Raw genomic sequence first — 19,492 nt, forward strand, 5'->3', positions numbered from 1 at the left:
TATCCCTTCTTTGTACTATAGACAAAAATAAAATGCAGGTATATTAAAGATACATATGTATGTTTTCACTCATATGTGGATCCTGAGAAACTTAACAGAGAACCATGGAGGAGGGGGAGGGGGGAAAAAGTTACAGAGAGGGAGGGAGACAAACCATAAGAGACTCTTAAATACAGAGAACAAACTAAGGTTTGATGGGGCGTGGGAGAGAGGGGAAGGTGGATGATGGGCACTGAGGAGGGCACCTGTTGGGATGAGCACTGGATGTTGTATGGAAACCAATTTGACAACAAATTATATTTAATATAAAAAGATACATATGTAAATAACTATGAAAATATTTGAAAAACCCATAACATTTGGATAGCCTTGGAACTGGGAAAAATTAAGCAAAAGAAAAAAAAAACATAAGTCGTAAAAGGGGGAGAGGTTTGACCATATAAAAATGAAAAGCTTCATAGAGCAAAAGGACACCACATTCAAAAGCATAAATATATGATACCATAAACATGGTACTATGACAAAATGATAGATAAGGAGGAAATCTTTTCAATATGTATTATGTTCAAAGAACTTTCCCAAATTAATGAGAAGACAAGTAACCCAGTAGAAAAATAGCAAAGAATATTAACTGACAAGTTACAGAAGAGGAAGCAAAATGAACAAAAGTCATGTAAACTAAAAAACAACGCACCGTCTCAAATAGTAGATAGGGAAATTAAAATTAACACAACAGTGACATAGCCATTTTTTTAATCTATTAAGTATTCAGAAGGTTAGCAACATCCAGTGGCAGTGTGGGACAGCTAGTTCTGTTGCATCAGGTTTGGGACCCCATAAATAACTACAAACTTTTATAAAAGTCTTCTAATAGTATTTATTTAAATTTAAAATGTGCATATATTCTGATCCGGGCATCCCATTGGTGGGAAATTTCCAGGCTACGAAAAATTACCATGGATAAATATAATGGTCCGTGATGATTGCCATAGCATTTTGGGGGAGTAAAAAAGGGAAACAGCCCAAGTATTATTCAAAAGGTGACTCTTAAATTATGTTAATACCTGTGCTCTGTCACGCTGACCCTCTGATCTCCACCCTGCTTTTCACATGTGTAACTCAGAGCAAATCTGTGCTTCCAGTTCCATCTATAAAATCAAGGTAATAATGACACTTACGTCTCAGATTTATCTCTGTTAAATGAGAAGGAATTTACTATGTATTGCTAAGTAAAAAAAAAAAAGCAGTTTGCAGAACTCAAGGTATTTTTAAGTGTATGTTTGCCTCTATTTATTTGTAAATGTTTGTACCCACAAAGGAAAAAAAGTGGAAAAGTTATACATTAAACTGTGAACACATATACTGCTTTTGTTAATATGTCATTTAAAAAAAAAGAAAAATTTAAAAAAAGAGAGAGAAAGAAAAATCATCAATAGGAAAAGAAATGACAGGAAACATTAACAGACTGTTCACTGGGAAAAAAAGTATCAATTGTTAATAACTATTTGGAGAAAAAGGTAGCCTTAAAAAAAGAAAAAAAACCTTTTTAGTTCAAAGGTTTTGAGAACTTCCTTCACTCAAAGCCCCCTTTGGACTGCTTGTGCCACTCACATTAGCCAAGGCGAGAGTGCGTTTCACCAGCCCCCAGACAAGACCCCCGTGAAGTAGGGATGTGTGTTTGTGTATAGGTGCAGGATGATTTGGAGGTGGGGGGTGGGGATGTGCGGAGGAAGAACAAATACCTCTGGAGGGGCTAGAGACAGACTTGAATTCTAATCCCAACACACTTTCACTTATCTATAGAACTAAAATAGTCTCTTACTTTTTTTGAACCGATCTCTCCATTTAAGAAAGGACTCCGTGAAGGGACTCCGTGACGTTATTGTCACTGCAGGCCTGGCCCAGGCCGTGCCTGCCCCCCACCCAGCCCTGCTTCAGGCCCACGCTGTGGTGCTGAGTACCCCCTACCTTCCTCCTCCTTCCTACCCGCTCGCTCATACCCCGGCATCGGGGGTGTGCAGCCTCCTGTCCCCCGCATGAAGAGAGGAGGGGCTGGCCTGTACTTCACTGTATCTTAATGAGGTCTGTCTGCCCGTGCCTTGCTATTTACCATGACGCTAATTCCTTCTGCATTTACGTGATTTTGGCTCCTGCAAAAGAAAAGGCACGGTTTTAGTCAAACACACACAAGTACACACACAAGCACACAGACAAAATAAAAACAGGAATGCTATAGCCCTTTACTTGATACACATCTTTCTAAATAAGAATCCAGGTGTCACGCTGGATGCTACACAAAATATGGGTTTAGTCGGCAACAGAAAGAAAGCTCCCACCACCAAAATGAGGAGAGAAGATTAATCGTGACAATTTTACTTTATGGACAAAATGCATTTAAAGTCATCGGCCCTCTAAAATACCTCGGACAGGCAGAGAAGGGCACAGCAATCTGTCTCTTCGCAAAGGCGCCGGGTTCCTGAGAAACCATGAGAAAACGAGAAAATACCTGCTTGTCTGGCTGTTAAGTGTTCCCAGTGGGAATTCCCTCGGGACTTTTCAGACAACAAAGTCACCACGCTTACTGTATTAAAAAAAAATAACTACGCGCTGTTGTTCCGTGAGCTAGTCCAGGTCTTGAAAGCTCTCCTGTCCCCTCCCAGGGGCCGGGATGGGTCGTGGTCCTGGGGTGGAGCTCAAGCGCTCTGGGGCCGAGGCTCTCGCCCGCCGTTGAGGAGGTCTGTGAGCTCTCCGATGTACTTGATGGTGTACTTCAGCGTCTGGATCTTGGTGAGCGGCTGGCCCCTCTGGCTGTAGACAGGTGGCAGGTAATTCCGAAGGGTGTGCAGGGCATCGGCCAAGGTCCTCATTCGGAGTTTCTCCCTCTCGCTGGCCTTCCGTCTCCGCTGCACGGACATCCTGACTTTGGCGCCCTTCTGGGTCTTGGGGCCACCAGCGCCCTGCAGGTAGGCAGGCTGGAAGGCTAACACGTTGTAGTCCACCTCCCCCAGGCCACCGGTCCCACGGCCACCGCAGGCACCGCTGCCCCCACTGTTGGCACCTCCGTGCCCACAGGGCAGCCCAGCCACAGCTGGACGGGGAGAAGAAGCATAGGACTCCAGCGATGGAGCCGGAGACAGGCTCTGAGTGGGGGAGGCCTCGTTCGACTCAAAGGGCCCTGCCCTGTCGTTCCAGTCCCAGGACGACAGAAGTCCAGGGCTGTCGGAGGGGCCCAAGCCCTCCTCAAGGCCGAGGAAGGTCTCACGCAGGTTGTCCATGCCTGGGAGACAGCTGCAGAGAGAACGGCTCCCTGGCAAGTGAGAAAGAAAGTTCTGCCGCCAGCCAGGGCAAGCTCCCTTTTATGATGGTGGGGGAGAAGTGATAAAGTGGGAAAGAGGGCCGGGTGGGGGGAGTTCAAAGGAGACACCAAGGACCAAGATGGAAAATGAACTCTTCAGGTGTCACTTTCTCCTCATTGATAATTAGCATCTTCCAGCTAAAATGTCTTTAAACAAAAAGGCCTCCAAGAGAAGAAAAAAGGAATTATCTTGTTGTAACTAAACCAATTAAGGCTGCCTAACTAGACTTAGCATTGTCCTGTGGAACTCATTAATGAGGGAGCCAAAGAAAACAAACCTGGGGCAATTTGCAGCAAGGAGGTGGTAGCCCAGGGCCCTGGTGGAGAGTCCCAGGGTGCCCCAGAGGGCCACCATCCCCATTCAGCAAGACCTCCTAGACGTTTCAGAGCAGATGGGGTAACCTGGTGGAGAAGCAGCGTGGTGTAGGGACAGGGAACCCCTCTGGGCTTGGATTCCATGGCATGTCAAATGCGGACAATCATGACTTTTACTTCAGAGGGCTTTCCAGAAGACAGCACCCAGCAGACACACAGCGAATGCCGATTTCCCTCTTGCCTTCCTCTTCAGCAAATTTTCCTGAGTTGTGCTTCCAACATGCCCACACTCAGAATGACAAAGGCCAGCAGCTCCAGGAAAGCCAGAGCCTTAATGAGCAGGAAATATCCTTCCAGAAGCTTAAAGGCCTTGCTTTAACTGAGCAGATTGGGATTCCCCACGGCAAACAGACACCAGGCAACAGAAAACTCTTTTAAGGCAGGGAGTTTGCAGAATACCTGGCATTTTGCCTTCTGAAGGTCTTTTAAAAATCCAGCGGCAGAATCACACCTTGGTTTTTGAAATGTATAGAGGAAGTGTGAAATTAACTAGGGAGCCTGTTTTCCCCACCGTGGCTCCAAATGCCACCGAATGTGTTAAGTTGGATGGTCCTGCTAGTTTGCTTCACTTCCTACACGCTCTGAGAGATAGACCCTCGGTGTTGGAAAGGGCTCTCAGATTCCCCATTTGTCCCATAAATTCAACTTATTCTCCATGTAACTAGTTCTACCAATTAGTATTAACATCAGATCAAAGCGAGTTACGTAGCAGAGTAACATTTAACATGTCCCTTAACATGATTAAGTCCCTCTGCAATTATTGAAAAGAAATGCCAGTGGTCTTAATTAGAACACTTACGGTATTTTTTAATTAACTAGGCCCAGGGAAGAAAAAGCGAAAGCAGCTAATCTGTAGAAGAATGCTCTTAAATTCACCACTTACTAAAGGACCCTATTGTGAAGAATAAACATTAATGAAACATAGTAAGTGTGATAAATAACCTCTTCTCTCTGCCCACCGCTGCTTTCTCTTCCTTCAATTCTTATGGAAAAGCCTAGAATCTGCTAATACTATTCAAGAAACTTTATATATAGCTAACCTTTATTTATTTATTTATTTATTTATTTATTTATTTATTTGAGTCTCATTTTACAGATGAAAATGCTGAGGCTCTAAGAGGTTAAGAAACTCAGTTAAGGGGCACCTGGGTGGCTCAGTCAGTTGAATGTCTGGCTTCAGTTCAGGTCATGATCTCTTAGTCCGTGAGTTTGAGCCCCGCATCGGGCTCTGTGCTGACAGCTCAGAGCCTGGAGCTTGCTTCGGATTCTGTGTCTCCCTCTCTTTCTGCCCCTCTCTTGCTCACACTCTGTCTCTCTCTCTCTCTCCCTCTCTCTCTCTCAAAAATAAATAATAATAAAACATTTAAATTTTTTTTTAAAAAAGGAAACTCCGTTAAGATACCCCTGGTAGCAAGGGGTAAAGCCAAGGGTCCTGGTAAGACCCCAAAGTCCACTTCTTTAAAAAATTCTGTTTTCTCTATTTTAGTTGTTTGTAGTAGAGGCAGGTGACTTGATGGGGTTCAACGAGAAGGAGACTCTCAGTAGACCCAAGGTGGCTGTGATGGCCACTGACACACTAAGCTCTTAGCCCTTATATTTTAAACTTCACAGTTTTCCTTGTAACACTACTTCTGCTCTCAGACTCCAGAGATGTTGTTTTTTTCTTTCTATAGCTTCTTTCTAAAATTGCTTATTTCTTAAACTTCTATTTTCAGAAATTTCATTTCCTAAATGAGACAGGATCTGTCAAATAGTTGGTACATTATAGACACTTGGTAAGTGTAGGCTTTATTCCTGTTGTGACTGTCACTCATGGTCAGACTCACCAGTATCAGAATGACCTATTCTGTTCTGGCTCCTTTACCCCTGATCCCAGACCCCAGCAGTGCTGCTCCCCAAAAAACTGTTCTTAGAGCAAGAAAAGCTGCCTGGTTTCTATGTTTGTCAGTGTATACTCTCTGGTAAGAAATCAACCAGAACGAAGCTTGCATTTTCCTGCTGGTCTCCATGAAGTATCCTAGGCCCCATCTGAGGAAAGTGGTTGTGCAGGATGGTAAAACACCATTAGCACTTGAAGACCGTGGCTGGGCACGCGCTAGGTAGGTGTTTTTCTATGTCCGCTGACAATAAGGCAGAAAACTGGACGGTGCTAGACGGGACCCAGTAAAACCTAGTTGAGTGTGTGGTGTAGTAGAAAGATGAGCCAGAGTTCCTCCCCGTTCGAGCACATCATTCACCTTTTCAGGGCTAGGATTTTACTTTGTAAAAACAGGATAATAGTATCTGTCCTGTCTTTTTGATGAAGAGCATCTGTAAAATAAGGTGTTTGGAGCAAGGGATCATTAAACTCCCTTCCAGCTCTAAAATGCAATGAAACAAGTTACTGTGTGTGTGAGCTCGATTAAAAGCACCCACCATACCAGTGTGAAGGGACTTAGAGACAATTAAGTCCATCCTTTTATCTGCATTCTAGAGATGACAATGACTTGTTTAATGTCACATCAAAAGGCTGCGGCAGAAATGGAACAGAAAGCAAAGTTGTGTGACTCCCAGATTTTTCTTCCCTAGAAAATAATGCAGGTTAAGTGATACATACGCTTTCATATCAGTCAGACTACATGGTTCCCACATTACTGAGTTAGTAGGATAAATATCTTAAAAAAAAATTTTTTTTTAACGTTTACTTATTTTGAAGGAGAGAGAGAACGTGAGCAAGGGAGGGGCAGAGAGAGAGGGAGACGCAGAATCCAAAGCAGGCTCCAGGCTTCGAGCTGTCAGCACGGAGCCCGTCGCGGGGCTCGAACTCATGAGTAGTGAGATCATGACCTGAGCTGAAGTCAGAAGCTTAACCGACTGAGCCACCCAGGTGCCCCAGGATAAATGTCTTAATGTGCATCTAAAGGTCATTCACTCAGCAAACACTGATAAGATATTGTGACTATGATGGTAACAAACCGAAAAGAAGTCCCCAACCCTGAGGCATGTCCCCAAGAGGCCTTGCAAAATTTCCTGGTCCTAGTTTCCAAAGAGTAATGTGGAGGTACAGACTGGTTCTCAAATACCAGGCTCATGGCAGCCTTTTGATTGTAGCTCTCCGCAGTGAGCAGGACCCACAATTTGCCACACAGATTAATGAGTGAGTGTCCCAATGTCTAATTTTCACCAGGATGAGCTTCTGAGGGGATGCCAGTCATATCCCTGATAACAGCAATGACAGAGGCGTGGCCAACTAGGCATTTTTCAGTAGCCTGTAGTGGAGATTGTACAGGAGACCATAGACTTTGGAACTGGCCAGGAAGCTAGGCAGAGCCACTTCTGAGAAACTGACAAACGGGGCTCAGAGAATCAACAGGAAACAGAGGGCAACAGACTGCTCTGATGCATGAACCTAAAACCACCCATGGTCCCATGTCACTGCTGGCCCATAAGGCACCTCTGTGCAAATTAGAAAAAAACACCTGGTTTGGGCTTCTTTCAGTTCCCACTGACCTCCTTGGCCAGGCTCATTGATGCAGGGCTCAATCTCCACCAAGAGTGGCCCTGGGAGCCCTCTGTGATGTGTTTCCTTTGCAACATTAGCATTTTTAGTACTTCAGTGACTGTTCAGATATTGTTGGACAGATAGATAGTGGCAGTAGTCGCAAGACTGTGTCCACTGGAGTTAGCCCGATCTTACGTTGGCTATTGAGGAATTGTGATCTTGGAGCCTTTAATGAATCTCTTTTAGCTTCAGCTTTGTCTGTACAGTTGAAATACTAGTACTCACCTCATACCAGGTGTCTACACTGTAAGCTTTGAGTATGGCAACTAATGTTGCCATAGGTGTTAAACCCTGTTCAGTGAGCTGTTGATTCCTTGAGTCAAGAGAAGTTATGGGCACCATATGTGGGACTATAAATACATCTCTCCTATTTCCTTTGGTGTCAACTCACCTTGGCTTAGAAATCAAATTTCTCACCTTCAAATGAAGCTTTTTTCTTTTCTTTTCTTTTTAACAAAACCAATTTAGAGTTCTTCACCAAAGAGCAGTAGTTGCCCAGAGCCAGTGATGGGAGCCATCAGCTTCCTATGCAGTCAATAAAGGGATGTATTGCCCCTAAATCATTTGAAAACAGAGATAAAGCTGACTGTAAGTTGGCCTGTGTTTTACTGTCACATTCCAGTGCCAACTCTAAACAATGACAAAAATAAAACAAGCACTCCTAGCTGAGACGGAGCACTCCCACCACCGACCTCTCCTTGGTAACCACTGCCAAAGAGAACTTTAAACTTTGCTCAGAAGTTTGGAACTGTGACCCAAGGTGCCCCAATCCTAGTCCTAGTTTTGACCCTGCTTTACTACGGAACGTTGAGTGAGTCACTCACCCTTTACGCGCTGCGGTTTCCTCCCAGGAAAGTTAGGGTCAACCTGTATACTGTGTTGTAAGAAGCTAAAAAAGATTGAAAGCTGAAGCTTGTCATTGGGGAAGTGGAAAGGGCTATAGGAATATGTTAAGATGTTTTCAAGATTAATAAAAGTTACTACGGTCACCGATGAAGTTATCCACTCTGAACCTGGCAATTTTGCCATGCCACATAACACTAAGTGAATCAGCATGGAAGCTGGCTTTTTAAAGTCTATCTTGTGAGAAGTAGCGCTGTCCCCAGATCTTCAGGAAACGTCGAGATGGAAGGTCTATTCCCCTTATGGCTTCCTAGACCCCTGTACCACGTAAGGCAGTTTGGATGGACCGTTTACTCAAGACCAAGGGAGGGCTCAAGTGGATTTCAACTTCTCATGATGTTGCAGAAAGTCCTTCAATAGATCTGTAAACTGAAAATACTAATCCTGGAGTCTAATTAAAACGAAAGCTTCTTTGTTGAATTCCTACCAGGTACTGAGAATTACACCTGTTTCTTTTAGATCTATTAGGTCATCTTAATTTTTCCACACTCTGTATGGTAGAGGTTATAATCCACCATACTTAAAGCTTACAATGTAGAGACCTGGTAAAAGTGTGTTCTCCATGAGCTAAGTATTAGTATTTCAATAGTACAGACCAAGCTGAAGCTAAGAGAGATTCATCAACGGGTCCAAGATCACGACTACTCACATGCTAAACATGAGGAACCCCGTGTTCAGAAAGGGACCCAGCGGACACAGCAAGAGGACATAAAAGCAGGGTAGGTACTACCTAAGTCTGTATGAATGCCACATCCAGGCTCCTTCCACAGTAGACTCTGGCCCCCAGAAGCAATGTCACCCATGGAGTGTAATCACTGAGAAAATCTGCAAGATGCGGAGCTTGGTTCAAATCCCACCTCCTCTAAGAAGCCTTCCCTGCTTGCCTCAGCCCTCAGAATTTCTTCCTTCTCTGATTGACAGTCCACAGCTTTGACCCCATTCATTTGACACTAATATATACTGCCTGATGTTCTGGTTTACTATCCACATTAGTCTGACTTGCTTTCCCAATTATGTTGCAAGTCCCTTGAAGGTATGGATGATTATTTTGCTGGGCCACAACATGGTGGGTGGAGTTAAGAAGGTGACCGTCAATTAGCCTATTTGTTTGTTTGTTTGTTTGTTTTTTGGTACATGTTGAGGGCCAAGCCCTGTGCTGGGTGCTGAGAACAGAAAATTAAATTAAGAAGCTTTTGTCTTCATGTTGTTTAGAGTATTGAGGGTGGAGATAGAGAAGTAAAAATACTGATAAAACAACGTATAAATGCTGTGATAAATTTAACCATAGGGCACAGGCATGACTGTATGTGACGGCCCCCAGGAATCCTCTGTAATGTGTCCCCATCACAAATTAGCACTTTCAGTGCTTCACCAAACACTGGTGGGTGGATAGGAAGTGATTACTGTCCAGAGGAGAGCCACTAGAGGCAGACTAAACCTGAGTCAAATCTTATAAATATTCACACACAGATGAGGGGCACAGAGAAGAATCGGGAGGACTTTCTGAAAGACGTGATTTCTACAGCCTTGCTTTGCTTTTTAAGTAACACTCCTTCGCGTTCTTAAAAGGATGTTCCTTTAAAAGCAGACCTGTTTTAGCAAGATGAAAGGTTAGGGGAGCTCCTTCTAGACACTGCTTGAAGGTTAGATGTAGCATGAATTGTGCAGGAAACCACTAACTCAGTGTCCACAGGGGGGCCAGTGGAGGCTGAGGTTGGAGAAGTAAGCCTTGTCCCTAAGGGTAAGACACTTGGACCATAGCTGGCAGGTGACAAGGAGCTTCTAGTCCTCGTCATTAGGTTGAAGTGGAGGCAGACTGGGCCAGCCCAGCCTGGGGCCACCATACCAGCTGCTGGTGGAGATCATGCATAGAGGCCACGGCTGCACGTGGTATTGTTCTAGTTGCTTAATGTAGATTAACTCACATCAGTCCTCACAGGAACCATACAAAGTAGGTGCCAGAAGCAGCCCTCATCCTGTTTTACTAATAAGAAATTGAGGCAGAGAGGGGTTCAGCAACTTGCCCAAGACCCCACACCTAATGACTGGTAACCCCAGGATGCGAACCTAGGCATGCCGCCTGCGGTCCAGGCTTTTAACCTCTGGCTAAAAGAACTGAGAACAGCTGCAGGCATCAGTGTGATGGTCTCTGTAGGGCTCTTGAAGCCAGAACTCAAGCTTGAACCTCAGCTCAGTAAGTAAGAGAAGACTGACCGGTTGGTGCCGTTCAGTCATGTAGCCAGGGTATTCAGAGCACCGGAGATCGGCCCCGGGTCCTAGGCATTGTGGGGGCTGAGAAGATTCAGTAGGTTTAGACTTTCTGTCTTCATTCCTAAATTAAGCACCCATGGAACTCTTTTCTGTCCCAGTGAGTCTCATTCTGGTAGTCTAAGGGGGGTGTCGTGTACGTGTATGTGTGACCTGGAGAGATACCCCTTTCTTGGCCAGACCCAGGGATGGTAAGAATAATAAATGTATTTAGTACTAAATGCCTTGTATGACTTATTTAATTTAAATCTTACAAAAATCCTCTCAAGAAAGTACTATTTTTGTTCCATTTTACATAAGAAAAAAACCGAGGCTTAGAGAAGTTGAGAAGTTGCCCCAAACCATGAGATTAAAATGTGGAGGAGACACGATCTAGTCCCCGGTGGTCTGACTCTGGAGCACCAGGTTCGAGGGGGTGATTTTACACCATGAGGGAAGACATGGGTGAGGGAGGGGTTTGGACTGGGCCCTTGTCACATGTTGTAAGGATTGCAGCTGTTTTACAACTTTGGGTTTATAGTTCTAAAATAGAAGGCATCTGTCTCTCCCTACCACTTCCCGGTACTTTCCCTGGCCTTGCACCATGCAATAATTTTTATCAAACAACAAGTAAGGCTGATATTTAAGCATATTATCCTATAATTAAAATTTTAGAGAGAATGTCTTATTATTTTGTAAATAAGACTTTTCCGTTTTGATGTTGATAATAACAGTGCTAATGCTTTCCTTTTTTTATTTAAAAAAAAAAATGTTTATTTATTTTGAGGGAGGTGTGGACAGAGAGAGAGGGAGACAGAATCCCAAGCAGGTTCCGCTCTCTCAAAGCAGAACCCAATGTGGGGCTTGAACTCATGAACTGATCATGACCTGAGCCGAAATTAAGAGTCGGATGCTGAACTGACTGAGCCAGCCAGGTGCCCCTAATGCTTTCCTTTTTTGACTACTTACAGCACCGAGTCTGTGCTAGGCTGAAGATGAGAGCCTGGCACACATCATCCCATGTAATCCTCGACAGTCCAGCGAGGTAGGCGTCACCCTCAGCTTACAAGAGAGGAAGCCAAGGACCTGGCCCAAGGTCAGCAGACGCAGCTTCTCTTTGCAAGGCCACACCTTCACCCAACAACTCTGTGGCTGGCACACCCTGGGTCAGCTGTGGTAACACACCCACTCTCCTGCCTCCAGCTCTGTGCTCAGCTCAGGACACTCAGAGTGCCCTAGTTCTGACAGCTGTCCTTAGCCTTTGGGGTTCCTGCCTGCTCTGGGCTCCACATACTCCCCCGACCTCTGTATATTCTGCAGTCCAGCCACAGCCACAGCCACACAGGTCCCCACTGGCCAGCGCAGCCCACCCCCAGACCTTCCTAGTAGGCAAGTGATGGGCCTAACCTTTGAAAACCATCAGGGTAAGTTAAGAACCTGGACCTTTTCAACTCTTCACACAATCTTGGCACACAGCTGACGCTCAACAATAACAAAACAGATAATTCTTGTGAGACAAAGGGATGGCGTGTGTATGTACACGTGTGTGTGTCTGTCTGTCTCTGTGTGTCAGTCTGTGTGTGTCTGTGTGTGTGTTAAAACACCTAAGTGCTATTGGATATCTTCTTATGTCCTTGAGCTAGTAAAGAGAAATAAAAGTAGCAATTTCCTACGCAGGCCCTGTGTTGTCAAGCTTGTGAGAGTTTTAGCAAAGGCAGCCTGAGGTGCTTGGGAGAATTACTTTCCTGTCACTGCCATTACTTTCACTACAAACCAGGGAAATAATAAGCATTTTTGGCTCTCCTGGTTTGAGTTTGAAGCTCATTGTAAAGCCAGAAAAAAACCCAATATGTTGGCCTAACTAATCATAAAGCATTACACAAATGTACAAACAGATTATTTTCCCAGGCTGAGTATTTGACAAGGACAAGATATCAGGAAAAAAATAGAAACAAAATAATTTGGCTTATGTCATGGGAGAGATGAGAGACAGAAGATAGATGTGCTGAATTCCAGAAATCCCTTATTTGCAAATGACATATCAGATAAAGGGTTACTATCCAAAATCTATAAAGAACTTATCAAACTCAACACCCAAAAAACAAATAATCCAGTGAAGAAATGGGCAAAAGACATGAATAGACACTTCTCCATAGAAGACATCGCAAACACACATGGAAAAATGCTCAACATCGCTCATCATCAGGGAAATACAAATCAAAACCATAATGAGATACCACCTCACGCCTGTCAGAATGGCTAACATTAACAACTCAGGCAACAACAGATGTTGGTGAGGATATGGAGGAAGAGGAACCCTTTTGCACTGATGGTGGGAATGCAAACTAGTGCAGCCACGCTGGGAAACAGTATGGAGGTTCCTCAGAAAACTAAAAATAGAACTATCCTACGACCCAGCAATTGCATTTCTAGGCATTTATCCAAGGGATACAGGTGTGCTGTTTTAAAGGGGCATATGCACCCAACATTTATAGCAGCACTATCAACAATAAGCAAAGTATGGAAAGAGCTCAAATGTCCATCGATGGATGAATGGATAAAGAAGATGTGGTGTGTGTGTGTGTGTGTATACATACATACATACATATGTGTACATACATACATACAATGGAGTATTACTTGGCAATCAAAAAGAATGAAATCTTGCCATTTGCAACTACAGGGATGGAAGTAAAGGTTACTATGCTAAGTGAAATTGGCGAGTCAGAGAAGGACAAATATCATACGACTTCACTCATGAGGAATTTAAGAAACAAAACAGATGATCACAAGGGAAGGGAAGCAAAAATAATATAAAAACAGGAAGGGGGACAAAACATAAGAGACTCTTAAATATAGAGAACAGAGGATTGCTGAGGGGTTGTGGGAGGGGGGATGAGCTAAGTGGGCAAGGGGCATTAAGGAATCTGCCCCTGAAATCACTGTTGCACTATATGCTAACTTGGATGTAAATTAAAAAGAAAATCTAAAAAAAAAATTTTTAATTAAGCTTTTAAATGACTAAATAAATAAATAAAAATCAACTCCAGAAGTCCTTTAGAACAGAAAGATAAAACCCTTGTGTACTTCTTAAGCCATTCCTGAGGAGGATTCCCTGACCAGAAATTAAGTTTATCTCCACCCCCTTGCTAAGCCAGGTCATGAAGAACAACAGAATCCTCCCTCCCAAGAATTTGTAAGGCTTCCTTTCTCCTCCAGCATTCAAACAACCTGACCTCAAGATCCTAACTCATCAACCAACTTTATAGCCAAGTGCTGTGTGAATTTTCTTTGCAAAATCAGTGTAGATGGAAGCCAAGGTTGTGTGGCTTTGTCTCAGAAAGAATCCACTCCAAGTACCCATGTCCCTGTGGGGTCCCTAAACTTCTTTCTCTTTTGAAAATACGACTATGTTCATTTGGGGGGGAAAAATCCAGCCACCATGTCTGCACAAAATGGGCATGTAGGTGGAAGACAGGAGGGTTGTAGAGAGACATATGGGTGGAGAATCATCAGAACAGAGGAAAAGGGTAGTAAAAAGAGGAAGTGAAACTAATTCTCCCTTGAGAGCAATGGGCAGGATGTGTTGATTATTCCTTAGTGCAAGGGAATATGAGCAGTTCACCTTCGTTCAAAAATCTCATGTCAACATTTAGCCCCAAATAGCTCGGGTTTTCCTCACAGACCAGAAAGGGGAAGTAGCTTTGAGTGCTTCTCCACTGATTCTTCAGCAACTGGCTAGCAAGATTCAAAAAAAAAAAAAATCTCATGTGTTACATTTACACCTACTCCCCTTTTAAGTTGGATTTTTTATTACCACTGGTACTTGGGGTGGCGTTTTAATACCCATGTCAAAAAAGTTGAAAGCAATTTGCACTAAGGTTGTTCTCTAAGGGTTTGCCTCTGTTCTTACCAGCCTGAAGAGCAAAAGAAGTGTGAAATTACTTCCTCAGTCCTCTCCAATGCCAGAAATTAAGATGCCAGAAGTCCTGGTATTAAAATGAATACTAAACATGTTTTTTAGGAAAAGATCTGCCTAATGACCCCGCTTATTTTCAGAAACATTGGCCTCTCCTTTGGACCATTTTTCAATCCAGATTTCCTTACTTGCAAGTAGACTGGCACCTAAAAAGCAGATACAAGGCAAAGAATAAAGTAGGGAAAATATTTCTCATAAATATGAGGATCAAAGGAGTATTGTTCTGGAAAACTCATCCTGATAAGAAAAACACAAGCTTGCCATTGGGGAAATGAACAAGGGAGTGAATAAACAACTCACCAAAGAAGTACAAGGGGCTAATAAACAGAAAAGTTCACCTCAATGGTAATCAAAGACATGTAAATGGAAACAACAAGGAGAGGCCATTTTGCACCTTCCAAATTGGCAAAGTTGGCAAAAGGGTGAAAAAGTAGTCTTGTCCACACACTGCTTGTGGAAGAGTAAACTGGCTAGATTTTTAAAAAATATTTTAAAATATCCAGAATGCATTAAAAATTTTTTTAAAAATGTTTATTTACTTCTGAGAGACAGAAAGAGACAGAGCATGAGCAGGGTAGGGGCAGAAAGAGAGGGAGACAGAATCTGAAGCAGGCTCCAGGCTCTGAGCTGTCAGTACAGAGCCCGATCTGGGGCTCGAACCCATGAAACACGGGATCATGACCTGAGCCAAAGTGGGATGCTTAACTGACTGAGCCACCCAGGTGTCCCTAGAATGCATTTTATATTTAAAACTACCTTTGGCATATGAACTTTATTCTATAGAACCAAAGTCACAGTCAAATATTTATAAAAAAGAATATTTATCATAATATTATGATAGTAAAAAATTAAAAACAACTTTGAAATCTAACAACAAAGGAAGGATATATAAATTATGCCCTCTCTGTATGATGGAATACTACATAGTTAACAAAAATCAGATTTGCAAGGAACACACAACAGAGGAGATATAATCTAATCGTAGAGTTTTTAAGCAGGGCATATAAAATTAATACTTTGATTCAATTAAATGTTTGCATATAAAAATGATTGTTTGAGTGGTTGTTTCTGGTAAGAGGAATTGAGGGTATTTTTCTTTTTCACCTTACTTTCTTCATTGTCTAGTGGTTTGAAGCAGGGTTTCAAGCAAAGACTGTCAGCCAGTGTTCCTAGGTTCAAATCTTGACCCTTCTCCTTTTACAACTATGCGATCATAAGCAGGTAACTGAATCTCTCTGTGTCTCAGTTTCTCTGTTTGTGATATGGGGATGATAACAGTACATACTTCACAGGATTGTTGTGGAGATTAATACATGTAGAGAAATGGCATGATACCTGGCCTTGGATATAGACTCAGGAACCACAGTTGCCCTCAAGTTGAATCAAAGCATCTGGGTAGCACATTTACTCAAAAATGAAGAAAGGACAAAGGAGGAAGGAAGGGAGGAAGGGAGGGGAATTACTCTTGTAAAGATCATAGGACGCTGGCGAGTCGGATACAGTAAGGGTTGCCAAGTCCTTGTTGGAGCTCTATGTTCAGTATGCACGTCATAGAGTTCACATGCACACATTCCCACACTTGCATGATGACAAGATCACCTAGGGAAAGAGGAAGATTTATTTTCAAAAGGAAGATTCCCAGGTCCCTCTCCTGGAAATTCTGATTTGATAAGTCTAGGCTGAGCCCAGCCAACTTCTTTTTTTAATAATCAGGGAAGTCACAAGCCGCTGATTTGGACAGACAAAAGACCCCCAAGAGGGTTGAAAGCTACTGAGTCTGGCACCAGGAAGCCAAGGGCATGTCCAGCGCTGGTCTCTTTGTCTAGAGTGTTAAATAGACATAAAGTACGGGACACAAGGAGCAGGACTGGATGATGTCTAGGCCTTTAAGACTCCTTGACTTTTTCATGCTATTAAAAGCTTTCCTGATAACTTGTCTGTCTGACATTTAAGGCTGGTTAGGATGTTCTGGCCCATCCTGACCCTTTGAACTTTATGTCCCCCCTGGTCCTCGAGCACATTCTCTACCCCACTCCAGGATGGCTCTACACTGTCCCTAGACCACAGTTTCTTTTCTTGACTTTTTCCTGGGTGTGTCTCACATTCAAATGTCCCTCTCCCTCCCTTAACCTAATTCTCTTAATCCCTTTAAGCCCAGTATAAGTGTCTCCTCCAAAAACCTTTGTGTCCTGTCTACCCCTCAGTGACCATTTATATAGACAGCCCAGTTCAGAAGGTTACCGTGCTGTCCTACATTGCTCAGTAACTTCTTTCACTTGTCAAACTCAGGAACAAGGGCCTTGATCATAACTAATACACGAATATTGCTTTATAGCATGTAAATGGTTTTCTTGTTTATATCTCTGGAGCTTTACAACAACCACATGAGGTAGGTAGTGTTATCATTTCCATTGGAGAGTTGAGTAAACTTATGTTTAGGGAGGCTTTCTCACTTGCCTATGGCAAAACTATCCGTAAATGGCAGAATTACAAGACTGTACCACTGGTAAAAGGAAGAGGGATTCCCCCATATGAATATTTCCAATGTGGAGGGTTAATGAATGGCCCTCTTTGTTGTCCAGAGCAGGGGGAGGCCAAGCCCCAAGGCTTTAAAGAACAGCTGCATCTCGGGGCTGAGCCTGTGCCATCCACAGACTCAAATGGCAGGCTCATTATTGCAGCTGTTGCCGGCTTTAGGGAGCCACACAGCTGTTACCAGGAGATGGGCTCAAAGAGAACGGGGAAATAGAGCCCTGCGACAATAACTGTGCCTATGTGTGTGAGTGTGCATAGCGTTGTCCCTTCTCACAGCTCCAAAATGTTCTAAAGATGTCATGTCATTATTCCTTACAGGAACACCGGGTTCGTCAAGTACAAGTGAGAAAGCCATCAGAAGAAAGGTAAGTGTCTTAAACTAGCCTTTCCTGGACATTCTGCAAAATGAAAAGCAGAGTCTTTGAGGGCTGTGCAACCTTCTTAATCATCAGCATTTGTGATAAGCCCTGCAGAAGAATGTTCTTGGCAGAGCTGAGGAGCCCTAGTAGTGTCTGTGCTGAGGAACAGACAATGGATTTGGAGATAAATGTCCAGCTCCCCTCCCCTCCCATGCCTTCCCCATGACACCAGCTGTTGACATCTTATGGATCTTAGCATCTTTTTTTGATGCTGAAGAGACCGTGCCTGCTGATGAGCCCATATTCTGTTTTCTCTTATTACCCATCTTACTTGTCCCTAAAGCTTCCCTATTCCTTCCCCACATTTCCCTTTCCTCCAGGCTGGACCTCTCCTTCTCACTCTTCCTTGGAAAACAGGCCTCTTTTCCCACTGCTAGGCCTTGGCCAGTGTAGGTTTTCTGCCTCGGGCGAGTGGTGCCACCCCACTTCCTATCCAAACCCTATGTGTTCTTTCTGGTCTACTCTGAATACTAGCCACCACCTTAGTGGCCACTATTGCACCTATCGTGTGTGCCATGCAGGCCAGTACAAGGTGTGGTAAATGGGTCTGTGCCCCACAAATGCCATCATTTTCCTTCTTTTCTTGCACCAGGCCCCTTCCATCCCTCTCTGATCTACAGCACTGCTTCTCTAAGTGTGACCCAAAAACCACCTGACTCAGAATGTAGGCGGATAAGGTCCAACAATTTGTTTTTATAACAGACTCTTCAGATGAGTCCTCTTAAGAAAGCTGGATTTGGGAATGATTGGTCTAGCGGTTTGCAATCCCCATGGTTACCTACCTGGAGTCTGATCCAGTACAGAACATCCCAAGGTATTTCCCTTGTCAATGCTTGTCGGCCTCGTTTGTCCCACCCTGTCTCATTTCTGCGGGAGTGCAGCCTTGCAGGCTTCCTGTGAGCTGTGCACAGTCTCTCAATGCCATTCTTCCTGGGCCAGAATAGCAACACCCTCCTTCACAGGGTATCACCAAGCTGGTTTTGCTCTCACAAACTCGCTTCCAGATTGGTTAATGCATCCAGCCTGCAACACACATTTTCTAAGTATTCTATCTATGATGTACCAGAAACCTCCCTATATTCTGGAGACATACCAGGAACCAGATGAGGTCCCTGTACCAGGGTGCTCATTTTCTAGAACAGACATCTATCTGCAGGGTACTAGAGGTCAGGAATGGGCTTCAGGATGTCAAATGCAGTGCACAGCAATGACCATGTATGTGTCTGGGTATATTTTACTGGTAAGGAGGTCTATAGATTTCATAACGTTTTAAAAGTTTTGCATAACTCAAAAAGGCTAAGAGCTACCAGATGGATGGATAATGATGAGAGTACTTCTAAATAGAGAAAATGTCATCACTGGCAAGCTAACAAAATGATGCCAAATTGGGATCTTTAGTAACCCTGTCATTAACAGGTCAACTATTTACTCCAGACTGGGTGATATCAAGATGCAGAAAAATTTCCTTAGGTATCAAGGCCCTCGAGGTAAAACTAAATGCCACAGTCTATCCTCCTGGTAGTTATATGTGGGTATATCTCATTTCTGAGGAGAATGAGGTTGGTATTGATGGTCAATAAAAAAAAAATTTGGTGGAAATAAGTTGTAAGTTATACCTTAAGAGCAGATGGGGTTGGGCCAGGGCATGCTGGATAAAATCTGAAGTCGTTGGACCAGCATCATCTCGGACCCCTGTTGTCCTGAAACTTGGGCCCCACAACTATGTGTTTGATGGGCAATCATTCAGAAAAGAGTTTCCTCAGGAGCAGCTCAGTCCACACCAGAATCTACCCTGGGTGCTCAGGAGGGGAGATTTCTCCTTCTGTAGCCATTCTTCTGGAGAGGAACCTTACCAAGAGCCTCTACCATGAGGTTGGATTCTATCTGAAAAGAGCAAAAAGGATGCCTCAGACTCCCAGTCTGACCCCCAGCTCAGCACAATCTAGAGGTGTTTACAAGGAACTACAGTGGGGGAAGGGAAGAGGCATTCCCTGTCTGGATTGGAGATGGGATGGGATGCGGAGTGGTGGGGAGGAAGCTGTAGTTTGAGCTTTGAACATGATCTCTCAACCTCAACAGGAAGACCCAGCACCAGCAACGACTTTCTTATGGCTCCCAATTTGACACTTCTCAGGCCC

General features: G+C 43.8%; 1 protein-coding gene across 1 annotated transcript; it reads right to left on the reverse strand.

The window, feature by feature from the left end:
* Positions 1-2,693: 2,693 nt before the first annotated feature.
* Positions 2,694-3,275, reverse strand: MSGN1 (mesogenin 1). Its single transcript, XM_045443813.1, has one exon. It carries the CDS (start codon positions 3,273-3,275, stop codon positions 2,694-2,696), a length of 582 nt encoding a protein of 193 aa, XP_045299769.1.
* Between the last annotated feature and the right edge of the window lie 16,217 nt (positions 3,276-19,492).

Source organism: Leopardus geoffroyi, chromosome A3, assembly GCF_018350155.1.
Source record: "Leopardus geoffroyi isolate Oge1 chromosome A3, O.geoffroyi_Oge1_pat1.0, whole genome shotgun sequence".
In the NCBI taxonomy this organism is placed as follows: Eukaryota; Metazoa; Chordata; class Mammalia; order Carnivora; family Felidae; genus Leopardus; species Leopardus geoffroyi.